Raw genomic sequence first — 23,002 nt, 5'->3', positions numbered from 1 at the left:
TATAACGCCTTTCGTTCAACTTGCGGACCTCAGCAAACCCTCGACAACTTGTTTCACGGTCAGTATACCTGCATGCCAGAGAAGTGGGGCTTTCTTAATTTCAGCCTAAAGTTACTTGAGTAAGCACGCTATAAGGACGGCACGTAAATAAATCAGCGACCGAAAGGTCGCCTTGAAAAGAACATACAATGCGCGCTCATCACCGACGCTTGCCGCGCAGTTCGTCACAGTCAGGCAGGCGCGCTTAGGTGGCGCGGAGCGTCACGACCGGTGGGGAAACAGACCGGCGGCGCGCACACTTCCTCCCGAGGATTGCCAAGTGAAACATAATTTAGAGCAATTCCGACCCAGCAACAGCAAGAAGGAGGAAAGTGAGGGCTCGCGAACTATTAGTGGAGAAGAAAAGTAGAGGGAGCGAGCTGCAGGAGTCGGAAGAACGGCTCGCACGAGAGATGGCCGCGAAGACGGCCCTTCGCGCTTTCCGGCGGCCGGAACCGCACCGCTGAGAAACATTCGTTTCGCAAAAGTGCCCGTTAATTGCCAAGGGAGTCTTCCTTGCGCCACACCACAGCGCTGGAGGGGATGGACAGACACGTGTGCAGAAAGAAACAGCGCGAGCTCGCTCCTGCGTCCTGCAGCAGGGGTGCGAGCGACGAGAAAGTGGCGGCGAGTCGGAAGCAAAAAAAGAACGAAAGAAAAGAAGGGGGAGGAGTTCACTTCAGCGAGCGCTCGCCCGAGCACGGAATGCACGGAAGGCAGGCGGGCGGGCGGGGGTCGACTTTGGCTTGGCTTTGCTTGGCTTGGCGTGGCCAGCAGTTTCTGGCTCGCAGCCCAGCGCTTCGCGCCGGCCGGGACAAATGCAAATTGAACTGCCACTCGAAGGGAAGAGCCGCGGGGACCGCAGCAGCGAGGCGCGACACCACACCGGTTACTCGTCTGTCCAGGGGCGCGAGACTCGCGTAAGAGCGGCGAACTCGTCGGAGAGCGAGGGAAGGGAAGAACGAAGCGAAAGAAAGACCAGAATGAAGCATACGCAGAAGACGTCCAGGAGTCGGGCGAAGAGAGCGCCGAGAGTGCACACGGCACTATACTACCGAGAAAGGGGACTCCCTTCTACGCCGGCGCGACAACGCGCACGCGAGCGCAGTCCAGTGGAAGCAGGTCCAAAGAAGTCGTTTATAAATCTGACAAATCCAGCAGCAGAGAGGAACCGAGCGCCAGCCAGGCTGCAGCTCTCGGGAGCGCAGCGCGCCTCACGCACACAAGTGCAGCGAGTCCGTAGTTTATCTTACTTTTCGGATTTTCCTTCTCTCTCTCTCTCTCTCTTACTCAAGCACACACGCGTGACTGTTTCTGAATTCCGCCTCCTTTGTTCATTCTTTCTTCCTCCCCCACCTCGCCTGTCTCACCGTAAAGGCTTCTCGCAGAGGCCGGCAGTCTCTCGCGCGCGAGCACAGCGTGTCCGCAAGCAAGTCAGCTTTATATCTATAGGCGCACGAAGCTCGGAAGCAAGCAGCTACGCCGACTCAAGCAACGGAGAGAGAGAGAGAGAGAGAGAACGGGAGAAGACAGAAAACGAGCAGCGGCAAAAGGAGGCCAAGCGCAAGTAGTCGCCGTCGGTGTTGTAAATTACGAGCCGACTGCTATCCCCCCTCCCCGATTCACCCACAGCAACGTACAGAGTGTTGCTTGCTCGCGCGCTGTTGAAAACACTCCGCGCCGGAATTCGCCATTCGTCAGCGACTTTTGTACTTCTGCGGCAGCACTTCCCTGCATGTATGGAGGGACGTTGTGTGCCCCCCATCCTCCTTTCAAAATTCTCTTCCGAAGGTTCCTCTTCCACAGCTCTCCCTCCTCATCCATTTCTGCTGCTTGCCCTCCGCTACAGTTCTTGTTCCATTTCATTCATTCAAACTGTCCTGTCTTCTCCGTCTCTTTTGCGAGCGTTGTCTTTCGCCACACACGCCCTTCGCGTGTGTATACGATAGGCAACGGCGTGCACACCCCGGCGGAATGAAACGCTGCCGTCACGCCCGCACTTGCCTAGAACAGCAGCACAGTAGGCGATAGTTATGTTTTGAGAGATTTAGTAGCTGTAGCTGTGCAGCTCCCCCCCCCCCTCCTTCCTTCCTACGCAGTGCCCTGCTCTTCTGGTCGCGGATTGAAACCCGCCATCATGAAAGAAGCATCCTTCCCTTCGCCGAGCCTCCATATATAAGCTGGCAGCAGCGACGTCTAAGCGGTCTCGCGCTAACAGGACGCGACTAGAATTTACAGCGTCGCCAAACTAAACAGCGATGCCAAAGGAAAGATTTACCGCCACCGCAATTTATGAGCCTTCAGCGGCCTTCTGAATCCTCGCCTTCCGTGGCGAGACGAATTCGGTCGCCGAGAAAGAGCGAGAAAAAGGGAAAAGAAATACGGCAGCGGAGTCGGCTGGCGGGATACGTTAATCTCTTCCATTGAATGAGAGACCCTGGTGGAATCGCTGAGGTCACTTCCCTAAAAGCTTTCCTTTTCAGCCAAGTGGCAGAGAGAAAGTGCGGGCCAATGAGCGCGCATTAAAAGCACTCTTGCGTTTGCTCCTGACATTTGATACACGACGTCGATACCCTTGAGGCGCCCGCTGTATACCGGAGATTGTATATGAAGGACGTGCCTCTGAAAATTAGAAGATATGACCCACAGTAGGCTACATAGTGTTACTTAGGCAGAACTGCCTCCGTGTGATTTAGAGGTCGAAATACTGTTAATGCCTCGACGCATCGACTTAGGTTGCTCGAAAAGATATCACTCCGTTGGAGCTAGCACGTTGTATGAAGAATTGGATGCACAGACGTCCTGTATAGTGCCGATGTATCATGCGGTTTGCGACACTCTGTTATATTCACGGAGTAGCTTACTGTTACGCGCATAACGGTGCTCGTATGTCGGGTCACGTAAATCTTGCGTTATATGTTGATGCCCAAGTTCGAGGGATGGCACTGCGGGCTGCATATCAATAACCGTGCTCCACGGCTATAACTCTGACAATATAACTCCAATATAACAGTGACAGTGTTGTGTCAGACAGCGTTTCTCAACTGGCTGCAAGCGTTCAGTCGAGAGAATCGTAAATACCAACTAAAGTACGCACGCACCAAGCAAGCAGGGGACACCTGATAACTGAGTAGCATCATGCAAGGCGACTCGCTCGGTCGCCTCGTATACTACTATTTGTCTTGAAGGCCGACGTACCAGCATAGCGGACGACGGAGCCAGCTGGACCGAGTGTCAAAACGTAGCAATGTCCTGCCCTCACATGACAACGTGCCATGTTGTGACGTCACGACACAGTACCCTTCTTGGGAAACTGAAACGAAACTGGCTGTAGAAAAGCTGTTACATTCAATTATTGCGCTGCTCTGAGACTTGTCAATATGTAATTTCTAGGGTTTAGAACGCCGGGACATTTATTTTACCGCAATAAAATGAATAGACAAATGTATCATATGTCAGTACCCATTAAGACAATTAATGGGTGCTGGTATTAATTACATTAAAACGAGGCAGGATTGGCGGCACGGAGCATTCCATCTCAAATGGCAACACGAGAGACTGACGAAACGGAGTGTAGCAATGGCGAGCAATATAATTTATCAGATTGTTCTTGCGGGTGAAATCTCTTTTGACTGCCGTATTTCCAATTTCAGGTACAATGAAATGAGAGTGCCCCAACAGACCACGTAGTCGCTGTATAATGTTTTACTTATTTCGAATTGCTAAGTAACAGAAATAAAAATATATGGGTGGTCGTAAGCAAAAAAAAAAAACATGAACAAGAGCACACCCACAACGACCGCGGTTATAGCAAGCGCATATATGCTCCACGAGAAAACTGCCTGGATTGCATAGGAACGTCGGAACGTGATACAAGCGCCATATTCATCAGCCAGGTAAATACTGCATTCCATGACGCAGGGCAAAAGATGGAAGTGCATTTATTGCCCATTTCTCTTTTCTTTTTTCCTTTTTTTGACAACGGGGTGTTGGAGAGAGGTGTTGAAATAATTCATTTGTGGTATTTGGCACTGACGTTAAGATTGAGAAATTGCATATACAAAGTGTGTAGTGCAAGACAAGCTACGAGGGAGTAGAAACGAAATTTTAGAAATGAACGTAGTGGGCATGTGTACATTAAACAATTCCTCCTCTCGATCATTACCACTGCTTCCCTCCTCCGTCCCCCTCTCCCAGTGTAGAGAAGCCGGACAAAGCGAGCTATACTATATATCTGAGGCCGGCGTCTCTTGTGCAGTTTCATCTTGTATACTTTATTGATTGAATAAGAAATTGCACTTCACAAAAGTAGAGCCGTTCGTTAAGCTCTTGGAGGACATGCGAAGGCAACAACTGTTCGTGTCTCTCAACAACATAAGCAACACTCATGATTCTCCAACACGTCTCTGAAGCGACAGCTGACTTCTTCGGTATTCACCAGAATTTAAAAAAAGAAAGGAAACTCATCACTTCCCCTTATTCCCCCTTGCACGCACCGCCCGTACAAGTCTCCGTGCTCGCCCTAGCATCTGTGAATGGGTGAGCAAAGACGATGCAAGCGAGGTCAGCGTATACACAAGCGCGCCACTTGAAAACATGCACGGTGAGCGTGATTTGAGTGGGCGAGCCGAAATACATGCCACGCCGGCAGAGCAACACAACGAGTGCCGATCATCCTCATAGAAGCGCGCGCAGCACACACACGCACGCCGGGGGTGGCGGCGGGCCCTGCGCGGGCGTTGGTTGCAGCTGGGGCCGCCAGTGGCTCGGCCGCGGCGCTCCGTCGGCGGCCATCCATTAACCCATTAACAATTCCGGCCGGGGGCGCCTCCGACGGGCGGCGGCTATCGGAACGCTCCTCGTACACGGGGCCGCGCCATCCATTGCGGCCTGTCTGGGCCGGATTTACAAGTGCCTAGGCCTGGATTAGAGGCGCGCCCGGGGCCGTCCCCTCGGACCCCTGTATTCTTCATAGGGCCGCCTTGTAATCAATTGCGCGCCCAAATCCGTCGGGATAGGCGCCTCGCGGGAGTCGAGAGAAGAGCAGCGCAAGAATCGTGCGCGCGCGACCAACAGCGCGGAGAAGAGAGCGAACACACACACTCACACACACACACACATACAAAAAAGAAAGCGAGAAAGATACAAGGGCCTGCCGCGGGAGGAATCCAATTCTTACTGCTTCAGCCTTTGCCTGCCTGCCTGCCTGCTTGCTGCTGTTGCAAGCCGCGCTTCTCCCGTGTCGCCGTCTTCCCTTTCGCTTCCATCGGCCCGCCGTCCTCCACTACGACCACTACTATTTCTTCTTCAGCGGCGGGCGCGAAACTTATTTGCTCTTTTGCGAGGCTACCGGCGGCGGCAGCCGTGAGATGGTAGATATATAGGTTCGATCCCCTCCTCGAGGCAGGCCTCGCGCTCGACTTCGTTCTCCCCGCCCCCTTCTCCTTCGTTTCTAAAGCCGCGTGCTCGCTTTATTTCTCTATCCTTTATATTCGTCCTCGATCTTCCCCCCGCCCTATCGAAACCGAGTTTGGAAACAAACGTCGGAGCTCCGCTCTCCTCTCCGGCGAGAAAACGCGGGATTAAGCATGGCACTCGTGCGCCCCCACAGTGCCCGCTTACACGCAGCGCCGGCTCAGGCATGCCCCGAGCTCGGTCGGCCACGCCGTGGGGATTTGCGCGCGTACGCGCGGCGGTGCCGAGCTAGATCTCCTCACACCAGAGATTAAAAGAAGAAGAAGAAGAGAGAGAGAGAAAAGGAAAAACAAGAAGAGCCGCTACGCACGCGCGAGAACGAGCCATACGAGAAGAAATACTTTCACTTTCACAATACCAAAGTGCGCGCGATATCAATGTCAGCGTCTTCAGTAAATTTCGACATCACTTTCTATCGGTTTCATCGTATACCGTCTGTCGTGTGTGTGTTCCTTTTCGTGTTCACCCTTCGCGCTCTTAGAACGATGTCAGCAAAAATGGACCAAATCGTGCACGGTATACTGTGAGTTCAACATGCGCCTGACATGACAATTTAGGCCCACTAAACCAACCAGAGTAAATAATAGGAAACGTCGGTTGCGCTTTCTAGACAATCACATGTAAGAAGACAGGACAGGCGCAAACTAACAGCTTTCGTAAATAAATAGGTTTAAGTAAATAAGTTTAAGCAGATAAAGTATTCTTTGAACACTACACTTATTCCATTCATTTGGCGAAATAATAGGACAGATTCTTATCTGAGAAAATGAGGCCAAGCTCCCCTTTCTGAAATCGAAGCGTCCGTTACGCAAGCGTGATGTCACGTATTTCGAAAATATATTCTCGTCCTTGCGCCGTTTTTGGCGAAGGAAAAGCTTCCAGAAGTTGCAGCAGCAGCAGCTTAGTGGCTATGGTGTTGCGCTGCTTAGCTCGAGGTCGCGCGTTCGATCCCGACCGCGGTGGCCACATTTCGATAAAAGCGAAATCAAGAGAGAGAGAGAGAGAATTCCTGGCGTACTTAGGTGCACGTCAAAAAACCGCACGTGGTCAAAACTATTCCGGAGATTCTCCCACAACAGAGCGTGCTTCATAATCATGTCGTGGTTTTGGCACGTAAAACCCCAGAATTCTATTTTTACGGTTTTGTAACATTTAGGCTGACTCATTGTTACATTCAAATGGAATATCGTGTTTTTCTTTCCCAAACATCGATTACCTATAGATCCGAATATAAAGATGTCAAATGCATGACGTCCATAGGCGTATTTACCGGAGGGACGCAGGAGGGGGGGGGCACGAGCTTCCCTCTCCCCCCTGTCAGAAGTGCAGGGGCAAAGTGTGTGCCACGTGACACCGTCAAACGTGGAGAGCCATTACAATGCCATTACATTGTCATGAAATTTTTCTATCGGTGTGTGTCACCTCTTACATTGCCTAGTAATGTTATTTTTAGGCTATTTCAACATGACAGTAACATTAACACACGTTCCCTGGCAGAAGCAAAAAAAAAAGAAAGAAAAGGTAGCTATTTCATATTTGGAAGATATGGGGGTTATTTTCTTTATTTAGAGATATATATATATATAAAGTTGGAAATGTGTAAGTTACGCATGTGCTTTAAAAATATTTAGTAAATACCTGCTTTCTCTCAACGTTTCTCTCAGCATTACGCAAGGCATTCATAGTTGCTTTTCCTGGTTTCCAGCGCGAACTATTTCCTTCACAGTGTTTATATTTCTTTGAAGTAGGAATCGTCTGTGATGAGCGATAAATGTTTAACCTGTGTGGGTTCACTGCAGCCTTCGTAGAAAGTTACTTATTCAAGCGTTCCAGGGTGTTATACTGCCGCCACTCCAAAAGCTTCCCATGCTCCTAAAACATCGGCATGAGGTACGTTCCCTGAAAATGGGGATAACGTTTAGTGTAATGCGCTGCGAAACTTTCACGTAGTTGTTTTAAATGTAACGTTGTAAATAATTACTGAACTCTCGTTGTTTCCCCTACTTTTGTTCGTCATACGAGGCTCGCAGTTTGTTTCTCCGGTGTCTTCGGCTGGCTAACTAAGCAAGTCACCGTGTTCATATATGGGAAAATCACAAGCGACGCGGGCACTCCAACGTTTCATGAAAGCGACTGGCCTCAGTGACCGATTATAGGCGTGAAGTCATGTACACCCGCACGTGTTCACACCGATAGTACCTTCTTCCCTCCCTCTCCTTTCTTTTCTTCCCTTAAACCCCTTCCCCTGTGTAGGGTAGCAAACCGGACGTGCGTCTGGTTGACCTCCCTACCTTTCCTTCCTTTCTTCATATTCCTCCTCCTCCTACAGGGACAGTATGTGCGATGTGTAGGCAACGTTCCCAAAAAGTGGGTTGAATGCGCCTTTATACAATAGGTTACGTATGCAAGTGCATGATCCGGATCGTTATTAGTGAGTTTAACGATCGGCGGAAAATTTATACCGCTCCCCTGGCATAATTACATTTACAGTCGAGGTCAAATTTTGCTAACATACGGGGAACGCTACCACAAGTTTGTGTGCGATGTTAAATGGTTATTGATAAAATACAACGTTGCAAAACAAAAAATGAAAAATAAAGAAAGAACTTTAGCAAGCGTTCGAAAGTGTCAAGCTGCTGTTATCAACTACGTTTCCGAAATTCCCAAGAGTATTCCGCAGTAAAAAAAAAAAAAAAAACTTTATACTTAGAAGGAATGAGTGCAGCTTAAGTGGAACATGTCACGAAGTTCTAACGTTTTTGGCTTACCTGCTATGCCATAACTGATGCTATGCCATCAGTTATGGTTAACGTTCTGGCGAAATAAAATGTGTATTGATAAATCACTGGCTTTCAAAAATTCCTGACAAAGAGTGCACGAAAGCGCTACATTCGTAAAAGGTTTCAAACGGAACCGAGCAACTTTTTAAGGCGTAATTACAGGAAACAAACTCACATTTCAACAGCTCGAGGGAGACAGCTTCACTGGGAATTAGTTTGTAATTCTGCAATGTCGCAAACATCTGTTCACGCTTTCTTTCTTCTTTTTCTTATGAATATTGCAAGTCTTTTATGTTGACTGCACTTTGATGTGTATAACCTGAACAATATAGTATTGCACTAACTAGCGACAAATTTCCAATGTTAAGTTATACACCTCTACTACTATTTGTTAATTATCAAAATTCATGCAAATATATACTTGTATATATACATGTATATAGGGTATCCCAGCTAGCATTAGCCAAGCTGTTGAACGAAAAAAAAGATGATTTAAAACAAAATATCTTCCAATATTTACGGTGTCCGTTCATTAGACTTATGACGCCCGAACACAGTACGTTTCACGATTGTATCATGCACCCAGTTTTATAAATATTTATTTTTGTTGAACAGCCTTGACTTACGTCAGCTGGGACACACGGTACAATCGCACGCGGCAGAACTTTGGAGGCAACGAGCACGGCTTAAACACTCGTCGCACATAAGGAGCATAATTCATGTTCAAGGTTATAGCGACGCAGTGTACTAGCACTTCGAACTATTGCACAAATGCGCACTTTCGTAATGTATTTTTTTTTTCTTAATGCGCGCTTTGCAGTGTTTGTGTGTAGTGCAGCGCGCAGCACTGAATCAGCCAATCACCACCTTAAGAATAGGGAGAACATACCCGGATGTCACCTAAGATATAGAAACAGAGGGGCCGGATACATAAAAGATTTTTGTTCGTAACTGCTTCTTGTCATTGGCTGGCCTTGGCCTCCTCTGTTCATAATGTTCAGCACAGGATTGGCATAAGTTAGCTGTTACAATTTTAGTGCAAGATCCTTTTGTGAATACGGGCCCGAAGAAAATCTTGCGGAAGCTCAGTGTGTACAAAGAAAGCTTTAGTCGGCTAAAATAGCACACTTTAACCACGCAAGTGCATTTAAAGAACGTCGCTCTTTGAATTACATTTGCATTTCTTCACAGAGTACTGAGTATCCAGCCCTACCGGTTACGTGTAAGAAGTAACATATCAACGAAAATTAATGCAAAAGTGAAGAAAGATTCTCACCTGGTCGGTGACGTTCACGCGAGGAGGCGAGAAGTCCCTCCCACAGCTCGTCAGGAGACAACGCCTATAGACAAAGTAAGCATAATATAAAAGCACGTCATCGATGTGACAGCACTTATTACGTATGTATACAAGGCCGTCCAATCTCAGGGGGAGACACGCCATTAGAATTTGAACGCTCACAACAACTTACATTTGAAGTGGAATCCAGAGAGCTAATGTTTTATTGTTTGATACGTGCCTGAAACATTACGCCAGGCATATGTTGTTGTCCCGCGAAATAGCAAAAAAATAAATAAATAAAAGAATAAAGCTGAACTTGCATTTGCTGCAATATCAAAGCGACTCCACGCGCACGGAAGTCCCTGTCTGGCCTGCGCCAATCGGAATGCAACCACGTCCTGCGGGGAGGAGCTCACGGCTAGTAAACATATACATTTGCATAATTAATTCATAACGCTGCGCTTTTATCACTGACGCGTGCGTAGGGAGGCAAGCACCTTATAATGTGCAAATAACTGTAAGAGCTGACAATCATTGTAATCGGACGACCGAAACGTTCTTGCAATAGACACGTTGAGGGATATTTCCGTGCTGAAACAGTGATGTTTCTCGAGAAATTTTTTTTTTCTCCTGACATGTGCTGTAGTGCATATATAGTGCTTGCGACATTTTAAGCTTTATTATTGAGCGGCGACATTTCGTCTTTGTTGGATTTCCGGCGTCACTTCATAATGTGTTCGTTTCAGTTGTGTGACCTGTGATGCATTAATATGTTTCTTGCGTGAAACGGAGCAGCCGGCACCACCTCTTAGCGCCAACAACAAACAAACACAAACACGACAACAAACAAACACAGATAACAAATGCAGGCACACAAGATACCCCAATAATTTTGCAAATTTAAGCAACGGGGGATTTCTCCACGATTGGAGAATATAGGAGTATGATTATGAAAGGGCACACTGAATAACATAAAAGAAAAACAACGGCGAAAGGCCAAGACTATTCTTCTGTGTAGTCAATGGCCGTAAAGAAAGAAAGAAAGAAAGAAAGAAAGAAAGAAAGAAAGAAAGAAAGAAAGAAAGAAAGAAAGAAAGAAAGAAAGAAAGAAAGAAAGAAAGAAAGAAAGAAAGAAAGAAATGGCTAGCGTGACTTAAACTAACGCGTAGGAAACAAAAGAGAGACAGAAAAGTCAAACAATCGTTGCGTGAACCCGGAAGGCGCTTGCAAAATTACAATCGTGCGCCGAGCGACATCCCTACGCATTCACAGACCGCAGACCTAATCGATGCCGAACCAGAAGCCAGAGCATTCTTTAAAACTCGCTTCCCCGTCCGTGGTTGCGCGACTCGATCGACGCCCGAACTAACGCCCCGCCGAGGACAGACATCTTCTAATTCAGAAGCTGCGGGGCCGAATTAAAAAGAGCTCCGCCGTTCACAAACCTGCGTATAAGGGCGGGGATCCTGTTTCCCCGGGCCCCGCGCCACGCTGCTCGTTAAAATTGTTCCGCGGGGTCCAATCAGTCAGTACCCGCGACAACCCCTCATCCTACACCCCCCTCCTATAGTATTTCACGATGATCCAACGTCGCGGGAGCGGCCAAGGCGTCAGGCTTCTGACAATGCGGCTGCTCCTTACGCAGCTTGCCTCGAAGACCGTCGATGAAGAAGTCTTTTAATAACGCGGCTCCGGGGGATCCGGCGTGGTCTTTCTCCCTCTCTCCTACACATCGCACAGCTTACAGCCTTCGCCCTGAACTTCATCCCCCCTCCCCCCACCTCCCGACCTCGGCGGATCGTTCGGTGTTGAGCATATGCGTTCCAATAAAAATTGAACGCTCTTGGCGGGACGCAACGCACCGCCGACCGCCCGTCGCGACTTGATTGAAATCTTCGCTCGTGCTCCTTTGTTATTGTTCGTTCTTTTTTCATCACGTTAAAATGTCTCCGATTCATTGACAGGGTGCCGCAAGCGTCGGGGTCCAACCAAAGGCTGGGCCCAGGCTGCGCCCAGGCTGTGCACGACTGCGTTTGTCTCTCGGAAGGTTTTACCAGGAAAGGGAGAGGGCGATGAAGCAAAAAACAAAATGCACAAATTTCCGCTATGTGCTTGCGCAGCGTTGCTTTGTTTGGCGCGAGAATTGGTTTCGTATATAGATACATATATATTTCTTTTCCTTAACCTGGATTGATAGTTCTACCGAGCAGCGCTTCTTCTTTATGATAGTCTTTTCCCCCTCTGCTTGAAGGATTTCCGAATATCTAGCGACATGGGAAACAAAGAAAGAAAAAAAGAAAGATGTTTTGTACCAGGCACGAAAGTCAAGGGACCGGTCTCCACGGTGGGCAGGAAGGCCGACATTGATTGAAAACGCATTCGGGCAATCTAGATGCAATACTTCTTCCAGCCCTAAAGTGTCACGGGAAGTCGCAGTAAAGAAAAATGAAAAAGAAGCTTGTATAGTAAAAGCTACAGGGCACAGAGAGATCTGACACCTATTAATGAAATATAAAGGGAAAGACAAAAATAAAGAACAGGCAGAAAGAGAAAAGAAGAATTTGTAAGGAAAATTTGCCAAAGCTGTGCGAATACAGGCAGGATCCGAGGCCCTACAACGCTATAGCTCACCCACCCGTCTGTAGGTCCGCACCATCGCGCCCACGGTCGAGTGAATTGACGCGTCCTCTGCCCGAACTTCGTTCTCTGCGACGTCACAGGGGCGGAATGGAAGCAGGGAAAGTGTGCGCAAGCAAAAAAATACGAACCAGCGAATGCGCCGGTGTATACGATTCGAGCAAAGGCGAGAGAAAGAGGGGGGGCGCAGGAGGAATTCCGCTGGAGCGTTTAGGGCGAGTGGTCTCGGAACCCGAACTCGGCCGCGAGGAACCGGGAAGGTCCTAGCGTGCCGTACACCTCCCGTTCTCCCCCTCGCCTCACACATCCACCCGTGTTTAAAGTCCCTTCGATCTCAGACCTGCGCGTGTCTATATATGGACTTCTCTGGGATTGGTTTACGCGCAGCTGGAAACAAAACGTCATTCGTCTTTCGAGGGAGGCGGGAGGGGGCAGCGTCGTTTGACTCATTGCCAAGAACGGATCGCGCTGGAACTTGAGCCGCAGTGCTTTCTTTTTTCTCCCTCTCTTTTTGTATACATTCTCTACCTACGACTCAAGTTTCGCGCAGTGCTTGGTTCGCCTCAAACAGCCCGTAAAGAGACTGTTCGGAATGTCGATCTTGCTGGAATTTAGCGCCGATGCCTTCCTTGCGCCAGCTGCAAAAGCGTGCTTCAGGTGATCTGTGCTGAGGAATTCGGGAACATCTTTTGTCGTTGTTGTTGTTGTCGGTTTTCCCGTTCCATCAGCGCGCGACGGACAGAGAACGTTTTATGTTTCAAAATCGCCGCGATGACGCAGAGATGTGGACAGCTGCACGTGCGACCAACTGTTCCTCCTGATCTAGTTAGCGCTGCTGTTTCTCAAATATGGGCTTTACAGAACGTGGGCCCGTGTTCACAAAAACCTCCTAAGCTTGAACTGTCCGTAAAATAACATTTCAGCCAGTCCTGATGCCGGATATGTTAGTAAAGGCGACCGGCTAATGGCAAAAAGCACTCACGAAACACTATAAAGCTTCGTGAATTCGAGCCCTGAACATTATACGGTCACTGGCATTTCACCCAAGCCACTTATTCTATAATGTCTTTTTTTTTCTTCCTGAGCCAAAATGCGCTACAGTTCCCGCAATTTAGCTCGGACGCCCACAGCTCGAATTTCGCAAGCAGTTTGCAACAGTTGTTTGGCCGTAATGAACAGCGCTACTGGACGTTTTAAGTGCGGCTATACGCAAGCCATATACTGGTGCAATCCGTTGGCGCTGTATGAACGACCAGTTTACTTGCGAAAGCCGACGCGAGAGCCCACAGAAAACAGCGCTGGCTTTCATTTTGAGAACGCTAGTGGCTCTTTGTGTAGGAGTCCCTATAGTTCTTGTATTAACCCATATGGGAGATCAACCTCAAGAATATAAACAAGTGGCATAAAATCTACCTTTTAAATATGGCCGCTGCAGAGTCATCAGCAACCAGAGCAGCTACGCTTCGATAAAAAAAAAATGGAATCGGCTGTTCTATACACATGCAGGAAAGCGCGGGGAATCAACATCGTATGTTATTACATTTCCTTTCTTGCGAATAAAAATTCGGATGGCTCGGCCAAACTAGCCCAACTTCGTGCCTCCGGTAATAAAACCAGCGATCCATCAGCCAACGAAACAAAGGAGCGACGAGAGCTGCGGGGGTGCACCGCCCCTGACAGTGAAGGCGCAACACGTGACGAATCGCGCCTATATACTCGTTAAGGCGAGCAAACCGGCCGACGCGCCTTCCTGCACGCACAGGCGGGCACGCAGTTTGTGCTGGAAACGGTAGAACGCAACACGGGGCGGAATTCCCTCGTGTCTCAAACGCCGGGGAGGCCCTGGCCACCGCGGTGCCTACACACAACCAGGGGAGACCCGAGACTCGAGTGACAGGCCAGCAGGCAAGTATAAGCTTCAGGGCTTCTGCGCCCGCAGCTGCGGGAACTCAGGATGAGCGCGCCCCTCCCCACCTCCCTCAACTCCCCACCTCCTTGCCAGTCGAATAAATATTCAAATAACCTGTCGGATGAGGCGGCTCAACCTGCCCACCAACTCGGAACGATGCCCCGCGCCGTGCCACTGCAGCCTGCAGGGCGCGCGCATCTTCGCGAGCCCTGCGATGGCGGTGGCACCGTCCTCACGCTTCGCGACACCGGTCCGCGCGCCCCTCGCGCTTTCTCCTAATACCGCCGCCTGACGTCATGCGCCCCCTCGACGCCGGGCCCAATGATGGAAGGCCGGAGCCGAGCGTGATGTATGGACCTCGGGGCAGCCTCCCCGATTCCTGGTCGCCTCGCACCGGCGCGGTGCGGCGCTCGTGCGCGTATGTACGTCTCGGCCGGCCAGGCTACTGCGATTTCCCGACAGGCCACGCGCGCTTGCGAGAACGAGTCGCGCGCAACAAGAGAACCCGAGGAAGCGTCTGCAGCTGCCGCGTCGGGAGAAGTAATCCCTCCCCACCCTTGCACCGGCGAGGGGATTCGGCGAAGCCGTATACCGCTGTTGCTCCCGTTGCGTGCACAAGCACTTTCTGAAGCATCGAGTTGCCAGACGCCTTCTATACATCGAATAGCTCGCCTTCCTGCGAATCCATGCGTGTCTGTACACAATCATACATACACATATATATAACACACGCACCAAGGGCCCCTTCTGCTTGTGGCGGCAGCATCTGCAGTGTTTCCCAGCGTAAGGAGACCGCTGGTCACTTATCATCTCGACATGTCGAAGCCCCGGCGTACATACACCGCTTCTGCCGATGGACGGTAGGCCTCGCGAGCTGCGGCGTATATATATATATACGTTCATACACGGAGACAGGACCGCCGGCCACGCGACCCGCGCCGGGTGATTTATGACCGAGGCGCATAAGCAATGTCGCGACTAGCTCCCTGCAGGTGCACGCCGGCCTTTGAGCGAAGCGAGAGCACCGGACGGCGTTGTTAAGAAATCGCGAGGCGAGCGTTCGTATATGTCGCGGCGAACTTAATATCCGAAACCCCTTATACCGAGTCCCCGCCGACACCACGTTTCTGAAACCCTTCATTTCGTTTCACCTCCGTGCGTGTATAGCGACGCGTCTGCGGACGTCCAGATATGAAGGACGTCAGAGTCGGGCCTCGGTGCTTTTGTCTGTTTCGTTTTAACCAAGTTGGTTCGACGACAGTGTTTTCAATACCTTGAGAACTATACAGCGAGCACACGCTTGCAACGGCCGCTCTCGTTGTTTCTCATATATATAAGCGCTCTCCCAGCCGCACAGCTTTCCTATTTTTTCCGCCGCTCGCGTTCTTTATTATTTCAATGCCGAGGCCCCGCCACTGCGACTCGCATCGCGGCGGTGGGAAGGCAAGATCGCAAAAGAACACAGGAGCGAGTCGCACTGGGTTCCATTTCGGCGCCATACGTCTCTGGCGAATACTAATATCGAACCATGAGTGAGCTAGGCCCGTCTCGAAGAGGCGGGCTTCTCTGGTTGGTAGCTTGTAGCGGGCCTCTCCCCGCGTGTAGGTACCTTACTTCACCCTGCAGCTTCGGCGGTGCCGCACACGCACACACAGCGCCTTGCCTCTGCAGCCCGCGACACAACGCGCTGTCTCGGCGAGAGAGCTCGGTGGCGAGCTTGTGCACGCGCGCTGCTCTCGGTGCCGTCGATGTTCTCATATATCTTCCTTCGGGCGTATATATCCCCGGGCCCCTTTTCTTCCTTGTTATCAGCCCGCGCTGCCGCCCGCGCCGCACTGCAGCCACACGTATACATAAGCAGCAGCAGCAGCAGCATGGCCCATGCCACGGCGCCCTCCCTTCCCTGCTTTCTTCCCGGCACGCTCTATCCCGCCTGCCAGCGCCCTCCCACGCCAAGTAATACCTTTATTAATTTCAGCCCAGTGCAACGGCAACGAGACATTTCTCATTAGCCGGCGCCATCCGTCATTGCCGAGGAAATAAGATGCGTCTGGGGAGAGAGACGCGGAGCGCGCGCGCGCAAGCCCCGGCCCGAAAACTGGCTGCCTGACTGGCTGGCTTACTGGCTAGCGTGCTGGCTAGCTAGACAACCCCCCCCCCCCCTCCCCGACCAGCACCCCCGCGTCGCGCAGGCACACACACACTGCGCCAGCAGCAACTCCCTCCCCGACTTTCCTTGTTTGGCTTCTTATATACACACGCGAGGCACAGCCATTCATCCCCATTTACTCGGCTTATTATTTGCGCCGGCACATTAAGGTTGCAGACGTCCTCGCTGTCACCAGGCCTTTGGTTTCTTTTGTGCGCCGCACGCTCGCGTGCGTATGCACCGCAGCTCTGTGTGAGCGGCAAGGAGGCGACAGACGTAACGAAACCGTTCTTCATAACGCTGATAACGCGTCCGCGGCTCGTGCCGAGGAATATACAGGGACAGAACGAGCGCGCGATTGCTTCCTTTGCATTTTATGGCATCTTTCCTTGCGGTGGGACGGCCCGCCAATGAAAGCGCCGTGTCGCAACCTAAGTGGTGTGCCGCACGCTAATGATAAATCTGTCGATAAGTACTCGGACAGCGGAATTACGATTGCTACGCGACATGTGCCAGGAGTATGCGCGTGGATATACGAAAGAGCGGGGAGGGGCGTGTGTGTGTGAGTCTCGCAAATCGATTGTTGTGTGCTTAGTGCGTTTGCACGAACGTACTGTGTACGACAGGCGTATCTGTAGATGTTGGGTGAGTCATCCAACTCGAAAGACACATTCGCTCGTTATTTCTTTTGATGTAACAAAACATCACTCTGGCTGGTGAGCTTCGGTGTACACACAAAGACCAGCCCGCTCGTACCAGACGTCACATGTGCTCATGGTTTCACAACATTCGGCAAGAAAATGAAAGAGAGAGAAAGTGAGAGAGAGAGAGAGAGGGAAGCAGAGGGGAGACAACCAGAAACAGAATTGAGCTGAGAAAGCGGACGACAAGGAAATGTTGTCGAAACTGTTTGAAAGAAGAGACGTATAGTGTGCAGGAAACAGCCTGCATGCCTGCAGTATAGAAATTAGACGCGTGTCATATGAGTAAAGGAGGTTTAGTTCCTATCCGGTAAGATTATGCGCCGTTTAGCAACGTTAAGGAAAGCTGTGTGTTTTTCCTTTTTTGTATTGGCCGTTTGTAACACGCGACAGCTATAACGCAGCCACATCACGTGCATCATCGCAGCTCTACACGCGTTCAATTAATTATTGAATATTCGGCATAGTATAAGCGAATGGGTTTCCTGTCTTCAATCAAACTCTTTGGTTGCCAGTAAGTGTACGGTTTACCAAGCGAGAACGCCAGTAGTACAGGAAGGGGGTGCTGCTTGCACGTTTGATTTTCATATTTGCATCCGGCAGAGGCACGTAATTTGTATGCTGCCGTATGTGGGAAGGGGGGGGGGGGAGAACGGGTAGAAAAACGAATGCTGCTATCGTCATCATACGAACTCCATCACTGAAAACAAGCTCAAATTTACACGGAACGTGACACACTCCCGGGCGTGCCACGGTATAGGCCACCGTATAGCGACCCGCCCGGAGTGTGTACTCAAAGATTTATGGCGCCTGCGCGCCACAGACGGAATAGAGACTGAGCAATCCCGAAGAGAGGGACCGGGCACGTTTCGCGGAGAGCAAACACGGTGGGACGTGCGGACAAAAGCGTCCGCAGAAATGCGCTTCTCTCTGGCGGATAGAAAGCATCTAATATCGGAGCCTGGGATTGGCTTTAGATTGCGAGTACACTAAGAAATGCATGAAGGTTACCCGGCAAGCGTGCGTTGCGCGAGGGAGGGTTGACGATTCCAGAAGTATGCGAAACGAAGCGAAAAAAACAAAACAACAACGATAAAATAGGCGAACATATTTAAAAAGAAAAGCTTTAGATGGACGCCAGCGTCTTTCCCCAAGCGCGTCAGTTTTCCGCGACGACTGCCTATATTTAGAAGCGATCCGTGATTTCATTTTTTTTTTTCAGGGCGCCACCCACGTAGTGCGGATTCTTGCTTGTTTTCCAACAAACGACGTCACGCGGTAAATGTCCCGAGAATAGATCAGTTTGAAGGCGCAGCGACGTGTTTACGCGTTAAAGGTCTAGAGACGTGGAAAATCAGGACGCGATTCCGTCTTTTTAAAGTAATTCGCACATTTCCACTAATACCGATTACCAAGGCATGTAAACTGTGACTTCCCCTATATACATGCATTATTAGACAGCAACGCTCGTAAATCATGTAGCACTATATAGTGTGCACAAGTGCACCTCTTTTTAGAGTTGAACAAGGAGGAGATTATGCTCGGCGGTACCCGACAATTTCAGTGGTACATTCGTTATCAGGACGTTCAAGTATGTACGTATTATTAAGGATGAAAACTACGGGCTGACTGTACTGTTTTTCGTTGCCCAACAGCCTTCGCTAATTATACGTCCCACGTCACGACTGACCGCCATCTAGAGTTACGCACAATTTTGGCGTAAGATTTGTGCGAGCGTGCGTGCGTGAATTCGACACCACATTTAGGTGGCGGTGGCTGGGATGCCGCGCGTGTGACGCTACAGCGATCCTGCACTTGCCCCAGTTTACGCGATTACGTGTCCTCTAAATGCCCTTCGCAACTGCTTCGTCACCGCACTTCCGCCCCGCACCCCGTCTCCCTTCGAGACAACGAGGTTACCAGCATCGTTAGGAGACAATGAAGTAAGGCGTCGCCGCGAAGGCACCTCGCCTGATCTTCGCTCCGCCGTTCGTTCTGTTTTACGCGTGCCAGCGTTTATGTTGCATCTTCGCTCATTAGACACCAGAGAGTTCGCAGCGCACGCGACGACGTAAAGGAGCGTGCGAATCCGCCAGCGTGCCCTCCTTGATCGTCCTTCCGCATCAGCCGCCCCCCAGTGAAGGGAGTTAAATGACCGCGTGCAAAGCAGCCGGGTCTGTTTAGGTTCAAAGCGGGCGTGCGCGTTTGCCAAGAGCGCATACCACGCGGGACACTGCAGTGTGTGGGCATCTCCGCACGACCTTTCTCCGTGGCCGGGAAGCCGATCTTTTTTTAGCGGGGTGGGAAGGGTGGGTGGCCCTGGTACACATGGAGGCATCCGCGACGTCGTTATTCTCGTTGAAGTTGAAGCGATGAGTAACGCGATGTACTCTTGGAGACACTGACGAGACCCCGCCTCCACGTGACAAATGACCCCGAAGAGGTGCTGAGCGACGTGGTACTGATGTTATTCCTTTCCGTCAACGCCTTCTGGAATGTCCCTGACCTCCGTGGAAAAAAGAAGTATCGCTTTGCTTTCGAGATAAATAAATTATAAGTGACACACTTGTCGAAGGGGTGCGCTGAACTTGGCTGGTTGGTATTCGCGTTCGATTCGAGAATTCACCGCGATATTGAAGCAACGCACTTGCATCTGACACGTACACGCACACACAGAGAGGGCACACGCAGGCGCTGGCTCACCAACTAGACCATCCGTATCTTTTGAGAACTCACCATTCGAAATTGTCGAATATTCGTTTCGTTCGAATATACGCAAGGATGCGGCAACGCTGATCTGACTCCGAAGGGTGAGAGAACGATGCTGTAGTGAGGACTGCTCCGAATCATTCTGTGCAGAAGGGAAGCTGCGGTCGCCGCTCAGGGGCACCGGTTCCCGAGCGAACGCACGGAGGCAGGTAACTTTTCTAACGCAGCATGCGTTTCCGTGCTTGAGAACACATGCTGACACGCGGTTTATAAGCGCTGGTCTGACGTGTCCGAATGCAACGAAGCGAGGCGAAGACCATCGCCCTATTGTTCTTGCCTAATGAATACCGGCACGCACGACTCGCATCGGTCACGCGACAAAGATAATCTGAAACGCTGGCGAATACATGCAAGTAGAAATCGCCGCTGTACTCTATCGCCGAATTCGTGTGACCTTGTTTTCTCAGCGAATAGTCTATGAGCAAGTTATAGCTCAAGCCGACCTCTCTGCCTTTCTGTAAATAAACTTCCCTCTCTCTCTCTCTTGTAATTAATGAACATTACCCGAATGTGTGTCGCCACATAATACCAAAGTTGCTATATTAATGGGCGGTCGTAAACTATAAAGTGCCGAGCGATCGGCCACCTGCGCCAGGTTTGAAGTCCACATCTTGACGTGATGGATAAAAAAAAAAAAGCGCTTTTCAGCAGAGTTGTCTTTTGTAATAAAATAATGAAATCACGGAAAGAAATCAGGCACACAGTGGCTATCCCAACATAAGATAAATAGTATTAATAAACCTGAGCGACTAGAAGACCTCAGAAATAAAAAGGAAAAAAGAAAACACTAAGAGCAATGGCGAGTAAGGTAGCACATCTAAGAAAAAACATCCCGTAACTCGGACATAGCAAATGCATGTTAAAGGCACGATATATTTATTGCCAATGCGCGATGCCCAATCAGAGAGAGCATTACCAGAAGATCTGCACGCAGTCACTGAACAAGAAAATAAACCAAGGAAAAATTACGCACACCTCAGAATAAAGTATTCATCAAAGGAATGGTATAACTACAAGGCGTCAGACTAAACCACATTTCAAGCTATGTATGGCAATGAATGAATGAATGAATGAATGAATGAATGAATGAATGAATGAATGAATGAATGAATGAATGAATGAATGAATGAATGAATGAATGAATGCGGGAGGGAATTAAGAAAAGAAGGAAAAAACTACAAAACGTGACCTCAGCTGTTTCGTACGCAGGTCCGTTTCAATGTTTTTCTGCTTGTTCATTTGTTTTGGTTGTTTTTCTTTTTTTTGTCTTTTGCGTTTTGTCGACTCTCTTTCGCACCGACAAGCTTAATTACACTAATGCGCTGTCACCGTCAAACCGCACAACACTGCGTGATATTCTGCAGATGCATGCACAATATTCGTTTTCAATGATGCGTTTTTTTTTTCTTCGCTTCTTATCGCGCCATGCGCCACACGAAGCCATATTTCCATATTTACGACGTTGCCGACATCGCGGTTTGTGAGCGGGTATAGCCCGCATATATTACTGCACGTTCTGCAGACGCAGGTAATGGTTAACTGCGGCGCTTGCCACTGCAGGGAGAATGGGGGGGGGGGGGGGGGGCGTAAATTACCAACACAAAAAGAAAATCATGATGAATAGCTCCCGCTGACCAAGGACGCGAAAAACAAAAAAATGAAACAAGCTAACAAAATTAAGCAGCATGAAAAGTGGCCGATGCCGTCGGGAAGTCGGCTATCTGAGAGTGCTCGACCAAGTTGCTAAGAGATTCGTGTAGACGCAAGCGTGGAGCGTCTCGCAACCACCGAAAATAAATGAATTCACGAAGGAGAAACAAAAAAGAGAAAAGAAATGCTCTCGGGAACTCCTTAGCCTAATTAAGATTAATTAAGGACGCCAGCAGCCCCTGCTACCGACGTCTCTTCTCTGTGCTGCTGCTGTTGAAGCTGCCGTACAACGCCACCTAGTGAAGCGTACGCGTTACTCTCTCTCTCTCTTTCTCTCTCTCTCTCTCTCCTTTTTTTTTTAAGCCTGTAGTTTCGTTCTCTCCCGCATAGCCGCGCAATTATTTTTTGCCTGTCATGCCTTTCTCTTTGGCTTCTGCCGCGACCTTCCAGTACGAGAGACTCACGCGTCTTTGCGTATTCCTTCTTTTTTGAACTTTCTTTTTGACGTTCTCTGCCTCAATACTTCATTTGCGCGTCTCGCTTAATATTTCCATCTCTCTCTCTCTCTCTCTCTCTCTCTCTCTCTCTCTCTCTCTCTCTCTCTCTCTCTCTCGCTTTTGTTTTGTCACCTTTGCATGCAATATTGCCAACCACAGCATCTCGCCGCGCTCAGCGGGAGGTCTCCAATGTCGCCACGGGTCCAGTCCGTCAGTATTTGCGCGTGTTGTTTTTTTCTGGATTTCTTTCTTTTTTTGTCCCCGCGACAAAATAGCTGAAGCCACTGTGGGGATGCGGGAGTGTAGGGGGCGTTGGGTGTAATATGCGCACGAACACGCATACGTTACGAGAAACGCGACGCTATTTACTATATTGCGTAAATACGCCGATCGCACGAAGGTCAGCAGTCATTTCGCTGACTGCCCAGGAAGCAGCGGCGCCTCTCGACCGAGGCGCGATAAGGAAAAAAAAAAGAAGAAAAAAGAACAAAAAAAAATGACGGAAAGAACTTCACAACGCTGGCCCGACGGCCTGGTTCGAACCCGGGAGAAGCGGCGCCACCTAGAATTATGCTGCCGACGCGCTCGACCAATTGCTGACATGGGCGTCCCGCGAGTCCGCCTAGCGGCTAAGATCGCACGGGCGGACGACGCGGCCGTTTAGCCTCGACGCTGGCGGCTAATTAAGCGTCATTTAAGCTCGCAGGAACCGCCAATTTCGTGCACGTGCTCAAGTTAAGGAACAACGCGAAAACAAAGCAAGCCCGTCCCGCGGTATCAAAGGTGTCGGGCCTTTCTGTTCGGCCATATGCGCGCGAAGCCCAACACGTACGCTACACCACGCCCCCGGTCCACGCCCAATTACGAATGTGGCCTCCCTGGAGCTAGGAATCACCCGTTCACTGGCTTACAAGGTAACATAATGACAGAGTTCGTCTCCGTCTGTACAAGGTACGAATTACTAAGCTATATTTAGGCGTTTATTAGTAGTTATACTGGCCGTTCGTGATAGTTATTAGCAGCGCCTATCGTGCTGACTGAAACTCCCGAGCGCGGCTGCTTCAGCGTGTCGGTCAAATTATGCAGCTTCTCTCCGTCCAATCAGGGACACAGCTAA

General features: G+C 49.9%; 1 protein-coding gene across 7 annotated transcripts in view; it reads right to left on the bottom strand.

The window, feature by feature from the left end:
• Window positions 1-23,002, bottom strand: part of LOC139059644 (uncharacterized) — a 534,381-nt gene that overhangs the window by 118,147 nt on the left and 393,232 nt on the right. For all 7 annotated transcript variants that reach the window (XR_011514267.1, XR_011514266.1, XR_011514270.1 and 4 more), the window contains one exon: window positions 9,571-9,634. Coding sequence is in view for 2 of the 7 variants with exons in the window: in XM_070538065.1 (XP_070394166.1) it covers window positions 9,571-9,634 (64 nt within the window). In the remaining 5 variants the exon portion in view is untranslated. The remainder of the gene's footprint in view (window positions 1-9,570; window positions 9,635-23,002) is intronic.

This window comes from Dermacentor albipictus, chromosome 4 (genome assembly GCF_038994185.2).
Source record: "Dermacentor albipictus isolate Rhodes 1998 colony chromosome 4, USDA_Dalb.pri_finalv2, whole genome shotgun sequence".
Lineage (NCBI taxonomy): Eukaryota > Metazoa > Arthropoda > Arachnida > Ixodida > Ixodidae > Dermacentor > Dermacentor albipictus.
The sequence above is the reverse complement of the archived record's forward strand: the minus strand, read 5'-3'. Positions and strand labels throughout refer to the sequence as shown.